This window comes from Aedes aegypti, chromosome 3 (assembly GCF_002204515.2).
Source record: "Aedes aegypti strain LVP_AGWG chromosome 3, AaegL5.0 Primary Assembly, whole genome shotgun sequence".
In the NCBI taxonomy this organism is placed as follows: Eukaryota; Metazoa; Arthropoda; class Insecta; order Diptera; family Culicidae; genus Aedes; species Aedes aegypti.
Genome location: NC_035109.1, coordinates 407,116,299 through 407,137,423, shown reverse-complemented (window position 1 = coordinate 407,137,423; position 21,125 = coordinate 407,116,299). Strand labels below are relative to the sequence as shown.

Sequence of the window (21,125 nt, the reverse complement as noted above, 5' to 3'; positions counted from 1 at the left end):
TGAATTGTGCCAATTTCCAACTATTTCGTAGTATTGTCCATCCGAGTAATCGCTGCAACGTCGCTCAACTGTCGCGTCGCTGGACTGTTGAGCGCTTTGCAGTTTAGTGCTCCAGCGACGCATTGAAATAGCCTGTTTCGCTCGAGCACTAACATGAAAAGGTCGCCAGCGACCAGCGACGTTCTGGTCGCGCGAAAAAGTTGAGCGAAGTTAGTGTTCGTTCTTGAATATGTCTGCACTAACAATACTGCTCTTCTATCTACCGGAGCAGTTGGTAGAATTTTTACTCCGGAGGAACTGCCCAGTAAAAAGTGATTCGGCGTCAATGCCTCTTGATCAGCCGATTCAAGTGGTATGAAGGTGAGCGGCCTGCAGTTGATCATCGCCTCTGCTTCTAGAAGAACAGTCTCCAAAGTCTCATCATCTGGTTTTCGAGCTGCATCCAGAACTGCATCAGTTGCTACTTTGACCGACCGGACAAGCCTCTCCCATACGCCACCCATATGTGGAGCAGCGGGCGGAATGAACTTCCAGCTAGTCTCCGCACTCGTGAAGGTCGAAGCTAAAATTTCGTTTCTCCGCTTGATTTCTTCTTTCAACTCCCGACTTGCACTTTGGAAACAGGTACCGTTGTCCGTGTAGAATTCCTTTGGAGGGCCACGACGGGCTACGAAACGACGCACGACCATGATGCAAGATTCTGTGTTTAGAGAGTGTACTACTTCCAAATGCACTGCCCTAATCGTAAGGCAAGTGAAAACGGCGACCCACCTCTTGGCGAGGCTTCTACCAATCCTTACAAAGACTGGTCCGAAGTAATCAAGACCGACGAAAGTGAATGCACGGACGAAGGGTGTGAGGCGTATTTCTGGTAGCGAGGCCATGGCTGGTGGTCGTGGAGCGGTTTTAATGATGCGACACCAGATGCATTGCTTAGTGACCTTCTCAACCAACGATCTCAGCTTTGGGATTTCGAATTTTTGCCTGATTTCATTGACGATAGTCTCTCTATTAGCGTGATTGTATCGACGGTGAAACCAATCTACAACTAGAAACGTTATTGAATGATTCCTTGGCAAAATAACTGGAAATCTTGCATCATTTGGTGCGTAAATAGCTGCACCAATTCTACCGCGCATTCTCAGAATCCCACTATCATCCATAAACGGCCATAATTTGTAGATGGGGCTTGATTTGTGAACGATACGGTGGCGATTGTCCGGCGATCCCTGTGTCTGTACTAGAATGGATATTTCTTCAGTAAAGGCTTCCTTCTGAGCGATTTTCCATAACAGTTCTTCTGCTTGCTTCAGTTCCTCTTGGGTGAGGACTCCCAGTTGTAGACTTTCCTTTTTCATTTTTTGGTGGCAGTTGCCCAGATAGCGGAACACGAATGCCAACGTTCGCTGGAGTTTCAACCACGAGCTGAATTGAGAAAGAACGATTGGGATATCCAACCGCGGCTTGAGATGGCACAGGATGACATTTGAACGAAGTTCCTCCTTCGTCGTTGTAATTGGGCACTGTACTGGCCAGGAAACTTCTGGTGCACGCAAAAAACTCGGTCCACGAAACCAAGGGTTATCCACCGAAAGTTGTGGCCCATTATTCCACTTTGTGGCTTGATCAGCGACGTTTGATTTAGTGGGCACCCATCTCCATTCCGCAGGATTGGTTATCGTCAGAATTTCACCAATGCGAAAGGCGACAAACTTATTGTATCGGCGATGGTCCGAACGAATCCAGGAGATAACGGTACTCGAATCGCTCCAAAGGACTCTTCGAGAAAGTGGTAGATTATGATAAGATTGAAGTGTTTCCAGCAGACGAGACCCAAGAACGGCAGCTTTTAGTTCGAGTCTAGGGATGGATATTGTCTTCAACGGGGCTACTTTCGTTTTTGAACCAATTAGAGCAACTTCTACTACTCCATTTATCTCCAGACGCAAGTAGGCTACACAGGAATATGCTGCTTCACTAGAGTCGCAGAAGACGTGGATTTGTAGGTAGTCGGGGTTTAGAGGGATAGCGGATCGGAAGTAACATCTTGGAATGCGAAGTTGATTTAGTTCCGGGAATAGACTCGTCCACTGCAACCATCGGTCGTACAAATCGTCAGGAATAACATCATCCCAATCTGTACCTCTGGCCCAGATGTCCTGAATCAGGATCTTGCCATGGACCAGGAAGAACGAGATTAGTCCTAGTGGATCAAATAATGACATGACGACCTTAACGACCTCACGCTTCGTTGGCGTATGATCGTGTTCCAGAAATTTCCGAACATCCTCTCTCAGCACTAAGGAATAAGTGAAAACGTCTTCCCTAGGCAGCCATTTCATCCCCAAGACCGATTCAAGCTTCTCTCCCCTTTCAAGTGATAGGTTTTTACTTTCCTCTTCTGCTATTTCTCCGATAGCGTTCAGGAACTCACGTGAGTTGGACAGGAACTGCCGCAACGTAAATCCACCTTTAGCATGTACCATTCTAACTTCATTCACGGTTTCTACCGCCTCGTCGATGGTTCTGAAGCTATCCAAGTAGTCATCCACGTAGTGCCTTTTGACGATAGCTTCGGCAGCACGGGGATACTCGGCTGAGAATTCGTGGGCGTTTCGATTTTTCACGTATTTGGCCGTTGCTGGAGAACATGTCGACCCAAACGTGGCCACGTCCATGACGTAGACTTGAGGGTAATCTGTGGGTTTTTCTCGGAACACGAACCGTTGCGATCGGCAGTCAGGGAACCGGATTTTTATCTGGTGAAACATTTCCATCAGATCACCACTGACAGCGATGGGGAACTGACGGAACTGACATAGGACTTTCGGCAGTGGAATAAGAAGATCTGGTCCCTTCAGTAGTTTCGAGTTGAACGAAGTCTCACCCACTTTGGCAGCCGCATCCCAGATAAGCCTGACTTTATTCGGTTTCTTTGGGCTGGTTACAGCTCCAAGGGGCAGATACCGAACGCGACTTGCTTCCACTGAAGTTAACTCGATAGGGGTGGCTTTGTGAGCGTAGCCTTTACGCTCGTAGTCCGCAATCTGATTTTTGACATTTTCAGCCAACACTGGATTCATCTGGAATCTCCGCTCTAGTGATTCGAGCCGTCGTACCGCCATGGGGTAGCTGTCAGGAAAGTTCGGGTTATCCATCTTCCACAGCAGCCCAGTTTCGAACCAGGGTCCGTCTTCAGTTCGCCGTGTCGTTTCTAGCAGAATTCGATTCGCACGCTTCTCCTCTTCAGACTCGAGGATCACGTTTAGAGAATTGACACCAGCGTTCTCCAACGCGAAATAGTCGCGCATTTGCTCGTTCATCTCGGTGTCATGGTTCGATGCCGCCGCAACGTGAAAATTTACTACAGATTTGATAACTGTAGAATCTGGAACACATCCGTAAATAGTCCACCCTAAGCGGCATTTGGCGCCAATCGGGTCGTTTTGACCTCCTTCCCGAAGCTTCAGTGGAACGGTTAGTCTGAGATTATCCAGCCCAATCAGCAACTTCGACTGAACAAGTTCATATTCTTCTACAGGGAGGCCGCGCAGATGGGGGAACTTTCTGGCGAGTTCTCGGTACCTCAGCGTTTGCGAAGGAAGCACCAAGCTACTAACGGTCCGGGCGTGAACCAGTTTGTACTTGGTGGAATCGGTTTTCGCACTAATTTCGGCTTGAACTATTCTCGATTTTTGTTCGGTTCGCGTTACGTTACTCGTCCACTGAAGTGTGAGCGCTTCCGTAGGTCCCGAAACACCAATTTTGTCGGCAATGGAGTCCTCCAGAAGCGTGTATGATGAGCCTTCATCAACGAATGCGAACACCAACTGTGAACTTTGATTTCCAAAAAGAACCACAGGCAAAATTCGGAAGAGTGGTGCGGGAAACTCGTCAAGCGATACATGATTTGCTACAATGCTTATGTTTTCAGAGCTTCCAGACGTGTGAAGGAGCGTGTGATAGGCACCTGTCAACGACGATGACGCCTGCATTTTGAGACAACAACACCTAATGGAAGTTAATCGTCTAAAGTTAAAATCAAATTGTTATAAAAATTCTTTACGTTTGCACTTAAAAAAATAGTTTCAGTTGGATTGATGAATTATTTTGGATTGGCTTAGCTACTATAGTAAGAGTAAGATGTTTGCTTAAATACTAGCTTAAAAGAATGAATTAATCATATCTTAACCTAAATTTAGCCTACACATACAACGTACATTAAAAAACCTGTCGACTCATCAGCCGTAACACTAGCGGTTCTCAAGAGGAGCATCTTGAGGCAGCGTTGCCGGATGAGGGCGAGCATGATAGGGCTCCTCTTGAGGACTGCTGGAGGACAGTCAAAACAGCCAGTAACGACGCTTTCGAAAGCATTGTCGGATATGTGGAACGAAGATCAAGAAACGACTGGTTCGACGAGGAGGTTTTGGAGGAGAAGAATGCAGCGCGGGCTGTAATCCTGCAGCATGGTACGTGGCAAAACATGGAACGATACAGACTGAAGCGGAAACAACAAACCCGCCTATTTCCGGGACAAAAAGCGCCGCCTGGAAGAGTACCGTTCTCAAGAAACGTCAAGTTCCATCAGAAGCTCAACCCATCCCGCAAAGGCTTCGTGCCGCGAGCTGAAATGTGCCCGGATAAGGATGCATCTTGAAGGACGGACGCGAGATGATCGAAAGGTGGAAGCAGCACTACAATGAACACCTGAATGGCGAAAGAGAACACAGACACGTCATCTATTACCCAAAGCTAACGAGTTCGTGGGAAGTTATCAAGCAGGTTTCATCGACAGCCGATCGACAACACAAGATTGATTAGAGCAACGGTGGACGATGTGCAAAACTGCGTGAAGATCTCGTCAAGAGAGCATTGATTCATAGGATAACATTTAAACAATGTTTCTTACTTACCACAGGTACCGCGACTGGAGTCGGAGAGGATTTCTCTATATCAAATCAAGCACTCCCGGGATTTGGAGAGACCTGTTTTATTACAGCTATATACCACATGATCTACTGTGGTACGGTATACAAGCTGGCAATGGCGGGATCTTCCGTTTCGTAGATAATGAGAACGTCCCGGAACTTGTCCACCAGCTGAAGCAACTGTGATCGCCGGAGATTCTCGAAGTACATTATTTCTTCGAGGTGATGTTCACCCTTGAAGTACCCGGCCTGCCAGAGCCGCGCCATCAGTGCCAGGTCCTCTGGATTGGTGGCGGCCGGAATCTTCGATATCGCCTTGCGGTCACACTCGGGAAAAGCGCCAAGCAGCCGCTTGATCTTGTCGTCGTCATCCATCGATGCGATGCTTTCGTCATTATCCGTGCTGGACGCGGTCTGGCCAACGCTCGAGTGACTGATGTTCGAGCGGTGACTGGCCGAGGAAGGCCGCGTGTGGGAGGTGGCCAACGTTAGACTATCCGGGAACAGATCTTCCGAGAGGGAATGTTTGCGATGTGCTGGAACGGCCAGCGGTTGACTAGTAGTGGCCGGGAGCGAGCAGCCCCCAGAACTGGAATTGAAAGATAAGAGAAGGATTTCACTTCTAGTAGATTTTGAGTTCCAATGAAACTATATCGCTGTAAAAGAGAACATAACAGATACTAACAGAACTTGATTCTCGAAAAAGTAACTCACGTACTTCAACAACAACTAGAAAGTACAGAACAAGTTCGAGTCGAACTATTTCTCTACTGTATGGAAAAACGTCATTCGATTGAAGCAAGTTAAATGAACTTTTTGAGAACGGAAGTTCGGTTAATTGCATCGTGACTAAAGTTATGATCATACCCATGATTGGTGATTGGTTGTCTTTCATCATGATCGTTCTTCATGTAATCGTGGTTTCCGTTCTGCATCGGAACGCAATCTTCTTCGTCGTACGAAGCGATGAATTGAACGTAAGTGTGCAGCTGCATCAGGAGATGATGCTGCAGCATCCACAGAACCATTTGGGCCAGCCTTCCCTGGCGAGCTGGATGCTGCAATGGCGTTGTAAGATGTCCGATCGAGGTCGGTAGGGAAAAGTCACTGATGACCTCAAATAGGGACATGCCCGGAAACTTGGTGGAGAACTTTTCCGAAAGATTCGAGTGTATGTTCAACTGAGCATCTGGTGCTATTACATATACGTTGGTCTCACAAAGCGGGTAGATAATGGTGGCCTTGGCCCAGTAAACCAAATGTCCTACTAGTTGATAGACGTGATCAATCATCAGATCTGCATCGGATGCCATATTCTGAAGGCTTTTCAGTGGATTGTAAGCTTCGATCAGCTGCAAAAGCATACGAGCACCAGAAGGAGGTACGCAATCCAACAGTTCCGAAGGATCGACCAACAGCAACATACCATGATAAGGCTTCAAAGCATGCAAGCACCGATCGATGGTTTCTGGCTCGATCACCACTCCCTTCTTGTGAAACTGGTGCGCTTTCTGTGGCAAGCAGAAACTCAACGTAACTGACTGGTTCAACGTTACATTCAGCAGCCCGGTTGTGCTCAGATCCTGATAGATAGTTTTGATAAACTGTGCCAAGGTACAGTCCCTCAGAATGGTATCGAAAACGTTTCCACATGGACCGCTAGTGGTGCCGTGATCATGTTCTTGTGCTGCGGCCGCTACCTCATCCATGCACGATACCATCATTTTCATTTCGTTCGAAAGATATCCCGCTCGCTTTTCCTCGTACAGCAAGGCCACTCCTATCCTCTTGCTCAACTCGTAGTAGCACTTCACCACAGAGTAGCTGGCCTGGGCATGCAATGCGAAAACCACATTGATTCGAAAGTAGGATGAGCTTTTCTGGTCATCTCCGTCCAGCTTGACGAGCGTCGGATGGGACACGAACCGGACATCGTTGACCTTCAATTCGAATTTCTGATTGCACAGTTCGGACTTGACGGCAAACAGTGTGGCGAGGACTTCATCCGAAATTCCGTACAGCTGATCTGGAATTATAGAAATATGAAATTTGCGGAGAATAAGAATAGTTTCAAATCTACTTGTACTAAACTGCCCATAAAAGCATAACTGTCCCATATTGACTTTCGAGCTAACACCTTTTTACGTTGCAATACCCATGTTTTAATGTATATTTTACTATGCATCTAAAAATTAACACACTTTGTTTGAAAATGTTGTGGAAAAACATGAAGTTGATGCAGTGCCATATTGAAAAATAAAGGCATAACAGTCTCTATATGAACTATCAACCCAAATAACAACTGCAAGATGGGAATTGATTTCAAGTTTATATTTTTCGCTGATCAATAGAAGCAATATGAGTTATCTGAACGATTGTGTGCAATAAATATGGTATGAAGAAATGTACTAGAAAGTTATAAATATTTGTATGAGAAGGCAAACTTCAAACTTTGAGTGCCATTTTCTCAATGCCTACTAATTCCATATGGGACAGTTATGCCTTTATGGGCAGTAAATCTGTTGAGATTTTGGCTGGAGTTCTTCTAAATTCGTCTTCACAAATTACATTTTTCAATGTTTCGCAAATCAATGTTCAATGTTTCAGAAATCAACATCACCTAATAGAATTTTTTAGAGATTTACACAGAATTAATCCTTCTACTGGAATGTTGAATTAATTTAATCATCGTTCTACAGAGCTTGTACAGCGACTAAGTTCTGCTAATCTGCTAATCTGCTAATATCAACGCACCCCATAGCCATGGCCAATCTGCGTTGTTTACACAAACATCCCTATAAACCCCCACGCTGGGAAATACGTTTACCGAAAAAGGCGTTATGAGGTTCTGCACTGCATTCTTGTATTGGATTTACTTTAATGGCATTGTTGTTAGCAAATTCACAAAAAAGTGAAACATGATTTGTGCAGGCAGAGCCCCATAGGCCATGCTATACCAGTTAGCACGCCTGACGCCCACCGATGACAGAGTGGGTAGGCTCGCACCATCGTCCCGCCTTTCTAGGGGAATGTGGGGCAAGATGAGCACCCGGGGCAAGATGGGCACCCCTAGTTTGTGTCGTTTCTACCGATTTTTTTCAAAAAATTATTTGGGGTTCTGATGAATATCATTAAATTGATATGATGGCCATAAATTTCAGCTAAAAAATCAACAGCGCAACGTAAATATTGTCAAAAATACATAGAAGTCCAAAAATTTACCTTTTCATATAAGGTTTGTTCATTTAAAAGTGATATTTTTGTTGCGTAAACAAATTAATTCATGCGTTTTTGGCCGTATAGTTATAGAATAATCTTCTGTAGATAATCAGGAGCAAAACTTTTATCAAATTTAAAAAATATTTCATTTGTTTTGATTATATTAATAAATTTGCACTCTTGGGGCAAGATGAGCACCATGTTCAAAATTAAGTAAAAGTGTGAAATTATAGAACCACATTTTGCTGTGGGCTTGACTTACGGTATCTTCTTTGCACAAAACATTTTTTTCTAAAAAATATATAAAAAACAACAAATTAAATCGTTTTTTAAGTAAAATCTTAACAATTTATGAAAAGTTATTTATTTTCCGATAAAAGTTTTAAAAACTAAGCTAGTTGAAGATAAATATTATCAGATATTAAAGATAATATCTTGGGATATTGCAAGCATTGAAAAATAATAGTTTTCTCTAGTAAATTGCATCTTTTTATGGGGGTGCCCATCTTGCCCCGCAGTTTTTTTGACCGATGATAAAAAAGCTATTTTTTAACGTGTTATTTGGAAAACTATTTATAACTTTTTAAAACTTTTAATGGTTGTAGGTCAAAGTAATAATGTAAAAGCTAAGGATGGTTACCAATTTTGCCCAAATAAGAACGTTTAAGTAGGCTTAAATCGCGCTTATCCTTAGGGTGCTCATCATGCCCCGCCTGACCCTACCTATTTTTGAGATAGGCAGTTCTGTCAGGGTGTAAATAGTTATTATTATCCATGTAATTAAAATGTAATGCACCGATTTACGACCTTCTACGTGTTAACGACCTTAAGGTGGGAATATTTGCGTGCCAGGTATGCTCATCTTCCTGTTGTGACATCACTTCTCCACAATGGCTTGGAGGTTTTCTTCTTCATTTCGGTTGTTCTGGAAAAATAAGAAAACAAGGAAAGGAAGGGGCCACACCACTCCACAGAATGGCGGCCCATCTGATATTAGTTTTGTGTTAAATAATTATTATTGTGAGTAGAGATCCTGAAAGGGAGAAATGCGAGTAGGCGGTAAGCCGCCAATCGAACCGTCAAAATCCCTATTAGCTTTCAATATTATTTAATGTGGTTCTCATTTGCCTTCAAATACCTAAGTAACATGTGAACTCTGCCTTTATCAGAAAATTCTAATAAATCATAATTTATTCTCCTACACTTTCCCTAACACAAAGTATTCCTATTAATAAGACAAGTGCAAAAGCACAAATAAAAGTGTGGGACCGCATCGAATCATGTTGATGCCCTCAGAGCACTAATTTTTCGATTTACGAAATATGGGTCCGCTGAAAACACCAACCCGACTCGACGCAATCGCGCACCTCTACCGGCACCTCCGCACATGTAAAAACTTCTGCGATAATCCTGTGGTGTGAAAGAAATGCACAATATTATTTGATGTCAATCCTAATTTCATGACTAATTTCATGTCTATCAATTCCGAACTCTATTGCATACTACAATACCAATCAGACCCTATTCCTGACAAGACACAGAGTCACAACCCCAATGTGATGGATTTACCCACAACCTTGTCGTAACTCCTTTTACGTTTCGCTATCCTCGGAAGTCACCCATATTGATGCTTGGCAAAAAAATATCAGTATTCAATCCACAAATCCCAGATTACACCACATTACGTTGGTCCGTTTGGCGTCGCCGGTGGATACCTGTTCTGACATTCTTTTCTTTCAAACCTCATTTCAAGCCTGTCCCCCCACTTTATCAATAAGAATGTTGCAAATCACGATAATCTGAAGATCGTGACCAGAACGGAGGTAGGATTTATCACCAAGCATGGGAAAATTCACTCACTCACCCGAACGCTATCGATAAGATATAGGCCAGGGGAAGTGGTTCACCCAGAGTGAATTTATGTCAAAGAAAAAGTAGATTTTGTATGAAAATTGACAGCAAAATGAATGACAAGTTCATCCACTTCTCCTGGCCTATTGAAACACTCAGCTTGGTCGGAGAAACAGCAATCTCGCTCTTGACCGCTTGTGGATGTGAGCGAGAGAAATGCAATATTCGAGTGAATGTTTCCCATGCTTGTTTATCACTAGGGACCAACCACCACCACAGAGCTTGTACAGCGACTAAGTGTCATAAAAATAGGGAGAGCTCGTACGTAACAAGGAGACCAAACAGGAACGCATAGAAATATTTCTTCATGAATAACTCCAGAGATTGAGTTCTTTTCAGCCTTTCAAATCTGCCGGGAAAGATAATATTTTCCCAGGCTTACTGCAACAAGGAAAAGAGACGCTTTGTCCGCTCTTAACCGAAATATTCAAAGCAAGTGTAGCGCTTTCATATATTCCAAAAGCGTGACAAAAGGTTCGAGTTGTTTTCATTCCAAAAGCTGGAAGAAAGGACAACTCCCAAAGCCTTTAGACCTATAAGCCTTTCCTCTGTTCTTTTAAAGACAATGGAAAAAATAATTGATGACTTCATCAAGTCAACAAGTTTAATAGAAATGCCTCTTTGTAAATACCAATTTGCGTATCAATCAGGTAAATCTACCATTACGGCGCTGCATTCGCTGAAATCGAGAAATCTCTTGAAGCCAAAGAAATAGCCGTGGTTGCTTTTCTCGATATTGAAGGAGTATTCGATAATGCATCCTATAGCTCTATGAGTTCAGCCATGGAAGCAAGGGGCTTGGATAAATGTGTTATCGAATAAGTTATGACTATGCTCAAGGATCGCACAATTTCTGCTGATCTAGGAGGTGCGCAAATATCTATAAGATCTACGAAGGGATGTCCTCAAGGAGGAGTGTTATCGCCCTTACTGTGGTCTCTTGTAGTAGACGAACTCCTTAGAAATTTAATAGATCATGGTTTTGAGGTAATTGGATATGCCGATGATGTGGCCATCTTGGTCCGTGGAAAGTTTGATAACACGATTTCCGATCGGTTGCAAACTGCGTTAAACATTACTCTCAAATGGTGTAGGAAAGAGGGGTTAAACGTTAACCCTTCAAAAACTATTATCGTGCCTTTTACCAGAAGGAAAAAGGTAAAGCTTATACAGCCTTCTTTGATGGGAGTTCAAATTCAATTTTCGAAAGAATTTAAACACCTTGGAATTACTTTGGATAAGAAATTGAACTGGAACTCTCATCTGAGCAAGGTCATAAGTAATGCCCTATGGGTCTGCAATGAAGCCCTAGGAAAAACTTGGGGACTGCGACCTAATATGGTAAATTGGATTTATTCAGTCCGACCAAAAATTAGTTATGCTCTACTGGTATGGTGGCCCAAGACAAATGAGGTAACCGCTCAGAAGAAGCTGGCTAAGTTGCAAAGACTTGCTTGTATATATCAATGACAGGGGCAATGAAAAGTACACCATCGGTTGCCTTGGATGCCCTTCTTAATATACTGCCTTTGCATCAATTCATTAAACTGCAAGCTGCAAAAAATGCCTTGCAATTTATTCGTTTTAATAAAATGCTAGATGGTGATTTCATTGGTCACATGAAGATCAAGGAATTCAATTTAAATTCAGATATGAAAACAATAGAAGATTGGATGACAACGAAGACCAATTATGATGTTCCCTTTAAAGTGGTTAAACCAAGCCGCTATACTTGGGATTCTGGTGGGCCAAGTACGTCCAGGGTCTATTGTATTTTATACCGACGGGTCAAAGTTGGGCGACAATACTGGAGCTGGAGTTTTCGGCCCTGGTGTCAGCAAAATAATCGCTATGGGGTGTAGTCCCACTGTGTTCCAAGCTGAAATACAAGCCATCATTGACTGTACAAATGTTTGTCTCAAAAGAAACTATAGATTTGCAAAGATCTGTATTTTCTCGGACAGTCAAGCAGCTATGAATGCTCACACTTAATTCAGAATGCCGAATCTCGGCTAATTTTAACCGAGATCCGCACAGCCGAGTAGTCGGCAAACAAATTTCCTGGGATCTCAGCCAATAAACGCTGAGTATCAGTAAATCTTGCTTCGTTGCTAAGCAACCGGACAATTTGTTAGCTGAGTCTCGGTTAAAATCGGGAAACCGAGATTCACACAGCCGAGCTCGTGAAATAAATCTAAGTGTGCTCTAAAGGTATTCACATGTAGATCAAAGTTAGTGTGGGAATGCATTCTTTCTCTGAAGCAATTGGCCAGTAGGAACGAAGTAACATTGTACTGGGTGCCCGGCCATTGTGGAATTGAGGGGAATGAAATCGCCGACAATCTAGCAAGACAGGGTGCAGCTTCGAGCTTTGTCGGCCCTGAACCGTTCTGTGGTGTTCCTGAGTGCACTCTCAGGATGAAACTGAAAAATTGGGAAATGTCCATGGTAGAATCCAATTGGAACGCCACGGATACATCCAAGCAAGCAAAAAGATTCTTAAAACCCAGTCTAGCTAAGGCCCGGGCTATACTGAATCTTAATAAAGGAAATCTTAAATAGGAAAAATTCAATCCTCTGAGTGTCGTTTTTGCAAAGCTGAAAACGAAACTGCTGAGCATTTACTCTGCAACTGCGGAACATTGCTTGATCAAAGAATGTTAGCATTTGGAAAAGGGTTATTAGAGCCCTTGGAAATTTGGCAAGGTAGTCCTAATAGGGTAATAGACTTTATAAAACGAGTTGTGCCCAGTTGGGACAGTGTGACACATCAACCAATATCTATCACATCTCAATTGTGAAAGGATATTTGATGAGCACCAAATAAAATATGGGTCATACCACAATATTCCTAAATAATGGAAGCAGTGGTTAAAAGGCTCTACAGATGAGGAAAAAAAACTCCAGAGAGTGCTCTTAAAATTCATGCAGGAACTACTAAGGAAATTCTTCAAGCAATTTTCCAAGGAGGTCCTCTAATATGCACGTTTTATTCCATAGTCCAATCTACTGGTACATTACAACCATTGGCACCGGCTCCCTAATACATATTCAGAGATCTATCGACTGATTTATACAAAATATTTTCTCTTTGGGTGACGAATAATGGTACAGCTACCCTTCAATGTTTCCAAAAAAAATGTTAAAGAAGTTTCGTGACTTTTCGCGAAATGATTTCAAAAGGAAATTCCCTCTTTCAACATTTTTCCATCAATAAATAAGTGAATAAGAATGATTTCAGAATTCAATCTTACCGAAACAGATGTTCGACACGGTCGGTGGCGCATTCTGCAGGATATCATCGGCGCTATTCACGATCGAGTAGGGAGTTTTCCGCGCCGGAAGCACACTGGCCTGAAACTGCTGCGGGACATTGTACGGATAGCGGAACAGCAGCCGGTCGCCTTTGCTGTCCGATTTCACCAGGATGATGCTGAGTGGATTGACCTCCATAGGGGTGAGTGGTTCATCGGAGAATTTGCTGTTATCAGGAACCGAATTTGTAAATCTGCGACCGTTTGTTTTCGTGACTGCGCGGCCAAAACTGTTATCATCAGCTGATGTGTTGACAAGCAAAGGTCAACAAGACTGGGCGCATGGGTGAAGAATCAGTTGTTGTCTTCTTCAGTACAGTAACTTTTCGATTTTATGGAACACTGTACTGGAAGCACTGGCTTTTATAGACTGTTTAACGATAAACTTGCGACGATCGGCGCGCCACCATATTTCATATAACGGAGGTTATTAGAACTCTTGAAGGAGATGGTAGGGAAACTCCAAATAATAGGCACAGTTTAACAGAAACGAAAAGCTTAGGTTTATTAGGTGTTGACTGAACGGAGTTTGATTATGGAATAAACCAGTTCATTAATTTTCACCAACAGGTAACTGGTTGTTGCTAGGGGATCCTAACAACTCAATTTAGGGAGGCGACGTCCGATTGCCAACTACGCCAACACCCCCTCTCAATCGGCCAATCCTAGGCCCTGGCACAGCTTCTCCAAGTACCACGTCCACCGGTTTAGTGAACAAATCCGCCAATTAGTTTCCGGTACTTATATACTTCACTGCTACTCGTCCGTTTGCAATGTGGTCTCTGATGAAATGGCGCTTGATATCTATATCACAGACAAACAGACGTAACACTTAGAACATATCCCGATCAAAATCATAGTCACGATGACATGTACGCCCAATGCTAAAATCGTTGTGTTTGGCCGATGGACCAACAGATGGCGGTAGTGTGTAAACGTCAAACGCGAACAAAAACGATGCGAGCGCTGCGGGTGGTGGATTGGCCACCTACCATATATTCGAATCGGCCGTTAAAAAGGTGGTCGATGGACATCGGGGAGAGTGTGACGTCTGTTTGTCTGTGTCTATATGCTTTGATCTCTTGCTTTCACAATTTTTCGCCATACCTATAGCGCCTTGGTTATCTTCAAAGATCACGACCGGATCCGATGGACGCTTCAGCTGAAGATCTGCCATTACTCCTGACAACCAGATGGCTTCCGAAACAGCAGAACTCAAGGACACGTACTCCGCTTCGCTTGAAGATGTAGCAACAGTTACCTGTTTTTTTTTACTCGACCACGATACAGCATTTCCGAATACAGTGAACACGTGGCCACTGTGGTGTATAGAGTCTGCGTTACGAGATTTGGATAAAACGTATCTTGCCGTACATTTCTGAAAAGGTAAAAATGATTGTTTCAGTGTTTTTCGAATTCTAATAGCTCATGATGAGCTTTACATCTGGCAAAAGCTTTTCGGTTTGAATCGACGTAGCCTTCGTTTGTATTGGTAAAAACGAGAATGAGCTGCGCGTTCAGTCAAACGCTGTACCTGTATAGGCCTTTTCACATGACGTTTCAAATCAGCTGATCCGGAAGTTCTTTGACAGTTCTTCTATGAAAATGACAGGCCCGTGTTAGCACCGGTCCTCCACCGATGTAAACAAATGCATAGACGGACCTGTCACATGAAAAGGCCTATGCATCGCCGTGAATGATAAAGTGAGAAAAAATGAAAGATGTTCGGCAGATGGGTGCGAATGAAACAGCGCTGATGGTTGGTGCGGGATGAATATGTATGAGTGTCTTTTTCGAAGCTGATGTGAGGATGAATAATGTTCGGCTGGAGGTTCAGTTTGTTAACGGATTTTGCGACGAACGCACGCGAAAAAAATAAATCTCCCGAAATTGAGCCGGCGAGTATCGGTTACCACAGCCACTAACTGATTTCCTATCTTCTGCATCCGACGCCCAATCTGCATCAGCATATCCGACCAACGGGTCCGCTGATTCGTTGCGTACGAACTTCAAGTGCTTTGCTTTTGTTCCTTTTAAATATCGTACCACACGTTTGAGGCACTGCCAATGGTTGGTTGTTGGCTTCTGTTGATAACGGCCGAGGAATCCGACGGGAAAGCACAGGTCAGGCCTAGTACACAGCATCAAATACACTGAGAAAAATCTACACGTCAAGGTCGTGTGTTTTACTTATAGATTTGCGCAATGAGGAAAACCACATGATTTGAGTGTGGTAGCCATATGGATTTCATCATTGATTTCACTGTATAATATCATGTGTATCAACATTAGGTTGTCATGTGAAACAAACATGAATTTCCAAATATTAAATCATGAAAACCAACTGATTTGCTTATTGAATTCGAAATGTAATAGCTTTAGATAGCCATGTGTGGTAGAACATAAATGTCATGAGACTGAAAGAAGAAATTTGGTAGAATAACTTTTGCTCCCCAAAATATGGATCCGAGGCTCCTCTGCTTGTCGCAAGCTCTCTTGATTTTTTTTTTCAAATCCGTGAGCCAGCAACAAGCGGGGCGCCGCAAATCCATAATTTGGGAAGCCAGGGATAAGCATATTCCATTTTTTCGAAACTGAAAGCCAGGAAAATCTGTTAGTGGAATCCGATTTTTCTACTAAACTATACAATATAATCAATGTTTTCTTATAGAAAGGTAGAATTCTCGTACATCGGTCAACTTCACTAATAAAAGAAAAATCGAATTCACAAATTTTCATCTAACACTTTCAGCTTCAAAATTTGCTTCTTCTCTTTGGAAGCATGATGATGACTGTCGTTCGACACGAGGTCCAACCTCAATTCAATTCACTATGCATCCCATGGGCTGATCACAAACAATTTAGAAACTTTGAACATGGAAATCGATAGCATAGCTCATGGATTTCATCATAACAATCTCATTGCGCATATCAATGAATCGACCAACTTGAACATGATGATTATGACACAAGATAACCATAAGCAAAACACACTGAATCCGTGTTGGAGTGATGATCTATGCGTCCATAGGTTGACACATACGAATCTGAAGAGAAAGCTTCGGGAACTTATGTGGAAAAAATATGGAATACTTGTTGTCGGTTGATGAATCAATCCATGAAGCAAAACAAAGGAATTTAATGTGTAACATACACGAAGTTTGCAAGAAAATCATAGCAAATCGATATGGACGTTCATGAATCGATCCATAATTTTAAACACACAGATCGAGCGTGTGGATTTTTATCAGTGTACATAATTTTCCCCAGAAGCTCACGATACGGTTCCTGAGTCGCCTCACCTTCGCGGGAAACAGTCAGATTTTTCTCCATAGGTGTCTTGTTAGGGTTACAATCCGTCATCTTGAAGCGTGTCAATAATTTGTCGATATTCATTTCTTGAGAAAGCTTCATAGAACAGTTTTCACGATCGTACTCTAGCTTCATACCTAGGAAACGACTGATTTTTCCGCAGTCCGTCATCTTGAAACTTGAACTTAAAGCTTTCTTCAAGTTTTCGATTGTTTCAATCTTCCTTCCAGCGATGAGTAAATCGTCCACATACAGAATTATGTAAATTTCGTCTCCTGGTACTACCCGGACATAGAGGCAGTAGTCATGTAGCGATCGTCGGAAGCCCAAGCTCAGCAACCGATCGTTGAATTTTTCGTTCCAGCACCTTGGGGATTGCTTGAGTCCATACAGTGACTTGAGCAAACGGCACACTGTATTGGGAGGTGCTGTTACGCCATCAGGAATCGCCATATATAATTCTTTCTTCAGGTCGCCGTGCAAGAACGCCGTCTTGACGTCCATTTGATGGAAGTGGAATCCTTGTTGGACACCCGCAGCGAGAACCGTTCTGATAGTGGCAAGTCTTGCTACTGGAGCGAATGTCTCCTCGTAATCGACCACAGCCTTCTGCAGGAATCCTTTCACCACCAGTCTCGCCTTATGTTTGAACGCGTTGCCAGCCGCATCATCTTTCAACCGAAACACCCACTTCGATTTCAGGGGCCTAACTCCTTGTAGGCAGCTTGACAAACGCCAGACCTTGTTCTCTTCCATGGAACGTAGTTCGTCTCTCACAGCAGCCATCCACATGGCTCGATCAGCATGCTCTGTCAGCTCATCAAACGACTCTGGAATATCTGCGGAAATCGATTCGCCAGAAAGAGCTCTATAACCGGTAAAATAGTCGAATAACTTACCGGGGAGCCTGCGCTTCCGTCCGCTAGACCTCGACGACAATTCTCTCGGAATTTCGCGTCTTTCTGTGGGCGAAGGGAGCGCGTTTTCCGGTGCTTCAATCGAGTCTTCATCATTTACATCCTTTTCTTCATTTGCTTGATCGATTTCATCTATGGTGGCCAAATGGTTATTTTCCCCCTCTTGCTCGAGCGGGAAGTGGACGACCAACGGAACATCATCTTCTTGATTCATTACAGCGTACGGAAAACACGACTCATCAAACTTGACGTCTCGAGCAATTGTTACATGTCGTGCCACCGGGTCCCACATGCGGTAACCGTTGGGTGCGTACCCAACCATGACCATTTCTCGCATACTCTGAGATAACGCCCTAAAAGCCATTGGTAGCCACCTGTGTAGCTTGTTGTTTCTGAGCAAAAGAAGGAATAAGCATCCAAACCACCCGGATAAAAACGTATCATTCAGTGAATGGAATAAACCATTAATGTACAATATAACGTATTGGATACAATACAGCGTATTGTAATTGAATGTCGAAGCAATATTATTCTTGTTTGGATAAACAATTCAAAAACAATATAATATATTGTAACAGAACATTGTATTGTTTTTAATTGGTTTTATACCTTACAATTTTGGTCAAATTCCTATTTTCGAGTAAAACAACTGTTGCTTTTTTCTATGTAGCTTTGCTGAAAGAAATAAACAAAACAAGTTCAGAAAGCAAGAAATGTTGGGTGAAAAATATTCAAAAAGTAAAAATAAGTAGTTTTTTAGAAGTCACTTGACATTAGCTGTAACGACGAATGCAATCATGATACAGTTCGTTGAATTGTTTTTGTATTGTACAACAATACACGAATTGCTAATCAAGACAATACATGAACAATATATCGTATTGTATTTTCAAAATGTTTGTATGAGAAAATATCTATATTTGTATTGTTACGATACTTAACCACCCATACATTATATTGCCAAAATCTCATATACAATACAGTGAACTGTTCAAAACAATATATTGTACTGTAATTGTATTGTCATTGTACAATATACTGTATTGTATTTCCAATATATTGAATGGTACTGTTGCAATACGCTATATTGTTTTTGTATTGTATTTTTTATCCGGGCAACATCACGGGCAGGTAGATAATGATCCTTTCTTCCCCATAACGTTGTTAAATAGCAATAAAATCCATTCAAATGCTCAGAAACAACGAGCTACACACATGGTTACCAATGGCTTTTAGGGCGAGATCAGAAGTTATGCGAGATTTCTTTACTTTTGGCATCTAACTTACGTCTTTGCTGCTTCGGAATCCAAACGAAACTCTTGCATCCGAAAACTCGAAATTTTTCCAAATCCGGTCTGACACCGAACCACAGTTCTGCAGGTACACCAGAGGGAAGTGCGCTTGTTGGACTTCGATTCATCAAGTAAACGCACGCAAGGGCAGCTTCGGACCATTAACGCTTCGGAACTTTAGATTGAATGAGCACGGAACGAATTTTCTCTACCAAGGTCCGGTTGAACCTCTCCGCTACACCATTCTGCTGAGGAGTGTACGCAACCGTTGTCTCTAGTTGGATTCCTTTCGTTCTGTAATACTGCAACTGATTCGTCGAACAGTATTCCCTGCCTTGATCACTCGTAATTCTTGAAATGGATTTTCCCATCATGGCCGTTACTTTTGCTTCGTAGTCTTGAAACTTCTCAAATACACCAGATTTGCGCTTCAGCATGTAAATCATTGAGAAATGGGTATGGTCATCGATGAAGCTCACTATGTATCGTGAACCATCCCATGCCGGCGGATCGATCGGCCCACAAACATCAGAATGTATCCGCTCCAAAGGCCGGCTGGTCCTAACACACGTTCCTTTAAACGGTTCTCGGCATTGCTTTGCTTGTACACATGCATCACAAAAATCAATTTGACTTGCCTTTTCATCCATACCTTTCAGCATTCCTTTCCGGGCCATGGTCTCCAATCCGCGTTGGCCGATATGTCCGAGTCGACGATGCCAAAGGTTTCCGATAGCTACCTCGCAATGATTGACTTTCACTTCTTCTAGCAACAGCTCGAGCTCGTACAGGTTGCCTCGAAGATGTCCAGTTGCCAACAACTTGCCGTTCTTCTTCAAGACAGCTACGCTTCCAGAGAACAAAACGCCGATCCCAGCACTGGCCATTTTTCTGACGGACATCAGATTTTCACGTAGCTCCGGGACATACAGCACTTTCTTCAAGTTTAAGTGCACTCCTTTGTTGCTTGTCGCGTTGATTTCGCCTATCTGTTCAGCAAGCATAGCTTCACCTTCCTTAGCGACCTTTATCTCCACACTATTGGTCATCTTCTCCAGCACGGCAAAAACGTTCTTCTCGCCAACCAGGTGGTCACTGTACCCGGAATCAAGCTTGAACATTACTCGTCCAGGCCTTTTCTCCGCAACGTTTGCATCGGCCATGAAACTTACAGCATCCTTCTTCGCTGAATTTGCTTCCCGCTGGCGACAATCCTTCTTCATGTGGCCACGGCGTCCACATTTGTGGCATTTACCCTGCAATTTCTGGAACTTCTTCTTCGAATCGCTTGTGGACGCTGCCGACTTGTCTTCAACTGAATCACCTGTCCGTCGAATTCCAATAAATGCGTCCGCATATCGACTCCTTCCTTCATCCGCAAACGGGCCAACTGCTTCCTGACGATCGTTTGACTCGCCACGGACTTCTTCGCATAAGCCGATTCCAGACTAGTCCACATCTCCTTCGTGGTCGTCTTCTATCGAACGATTTCAAGGCATTCGTCCGATAGACAACTCACCAGCAATGCCTTGGAGATCCGGTCCATTTCTTCAAACTTCGCCTTTTCTGCTTCTCCTGTCGGTGCCGTTCTGATCAACACATCCGCAACGCCTTTTGCTTCGAGAAACAGGCGTACACGGTAGCTCCAGTTTTGAAAGTCTGCTTCACTCCCACGCAGCAACGGGATGTTGCACGTAACGTCCTTAGCGGTGGTGCCCATAACCTCTTGAAGGGAATGGTAGGGAAACTCCAAATAATAGGCACAGTTTAACAGAAACGAAAAACTTAGGTTTATTAGGTGTTGACTGAACGGAGTTTGATTATGGAATAAACCAGTTTAGCGAAGTATGCACTTCAACAGAAAAGTAATCGCCTATCTCGATGCGTGGGAAATTTCTTGCGAGAAATGCTCAAGAAAAGCTGTTTTCTTTGATCGCAGTACGCAGTTCAAAAGAAATGTCAATTCATATGTAGCTCACTGTAGAAAATTCCTTGACCATTTCTTGCGCAGAATTTTTTACTTTTCTTGAGCGGAACAGCATACTTAGCTTTTGTTAATTTTCACCAACAGGTAACTGGTTGTTGCTAGGGGATCCTAACAACTCAATTTAGGGAGGCGACGTCCGATTGCCTACTACGCCAACAAGAACTAACTTGGAGGTGATGATTTGGAGGTTATTTGCCTATTTGGAGGTTAAAATCACCTCCAAACACTAGCGATTATGCGGT

The 21,125-nt window shown here is 43.2% G+C and overlaps 1 protein-coding gene across 1 annotated transcript; it reads right to left on the bottom strand.

Annotated features, from left to right (window-relative positions):
- Positions 1-4,977: 4,977 nt before the first annotated feature.
- Positions 4,978-13,663, bottom strand: LOC5568601 (GATOR complex protein NPRL3). Its single transcript, XM_001652383.2, has 3 exons — positions 13,316-13,663; positions 5,799-6,957; positions 4,978-5,520 (listed from the first exon to the last, which is right to left on the bottom strand). The coding sequence occupies exons 1-3, from the start codon at positions 13,512-13,514 to the stop codon at positions 5,019-5,021; spliced, it is 1,860 nt and encodes a 619-aa protein (XP_001652433.2). The 5' UTR covers positions 13,515-13,663; the 3' UTR covers positions 4,978-5,018.
- Positions 13,664-21,125: the final 7,462 nt, after the last annotated feature.

Excerpts from the sequence above, each read along its gene's own strand:
- LOC5568601 (XM_001652383.2), bottom strand. The coding sequence starts at position 13,514 with ATGGAGGTCAATCCACTCAGCATCATCCTGGTGAAATCGGACAGCAAA. Across the intron at positions 6,958-13,315 it reads CGTGTCGAACATCTGTTTCG|ATCAGCTGTACGGAATTTCG; the intron begins GTAAGATTGAAT and ends CTATAATTCCAG. Across the intron at positions 5,521-5,798 it reads CAACCAATCACCAATCATGG|TTCTGGGGGCTGCTCGCTCC; the intron begins GTATGATCATAA and ends TTTCAATTCCAG.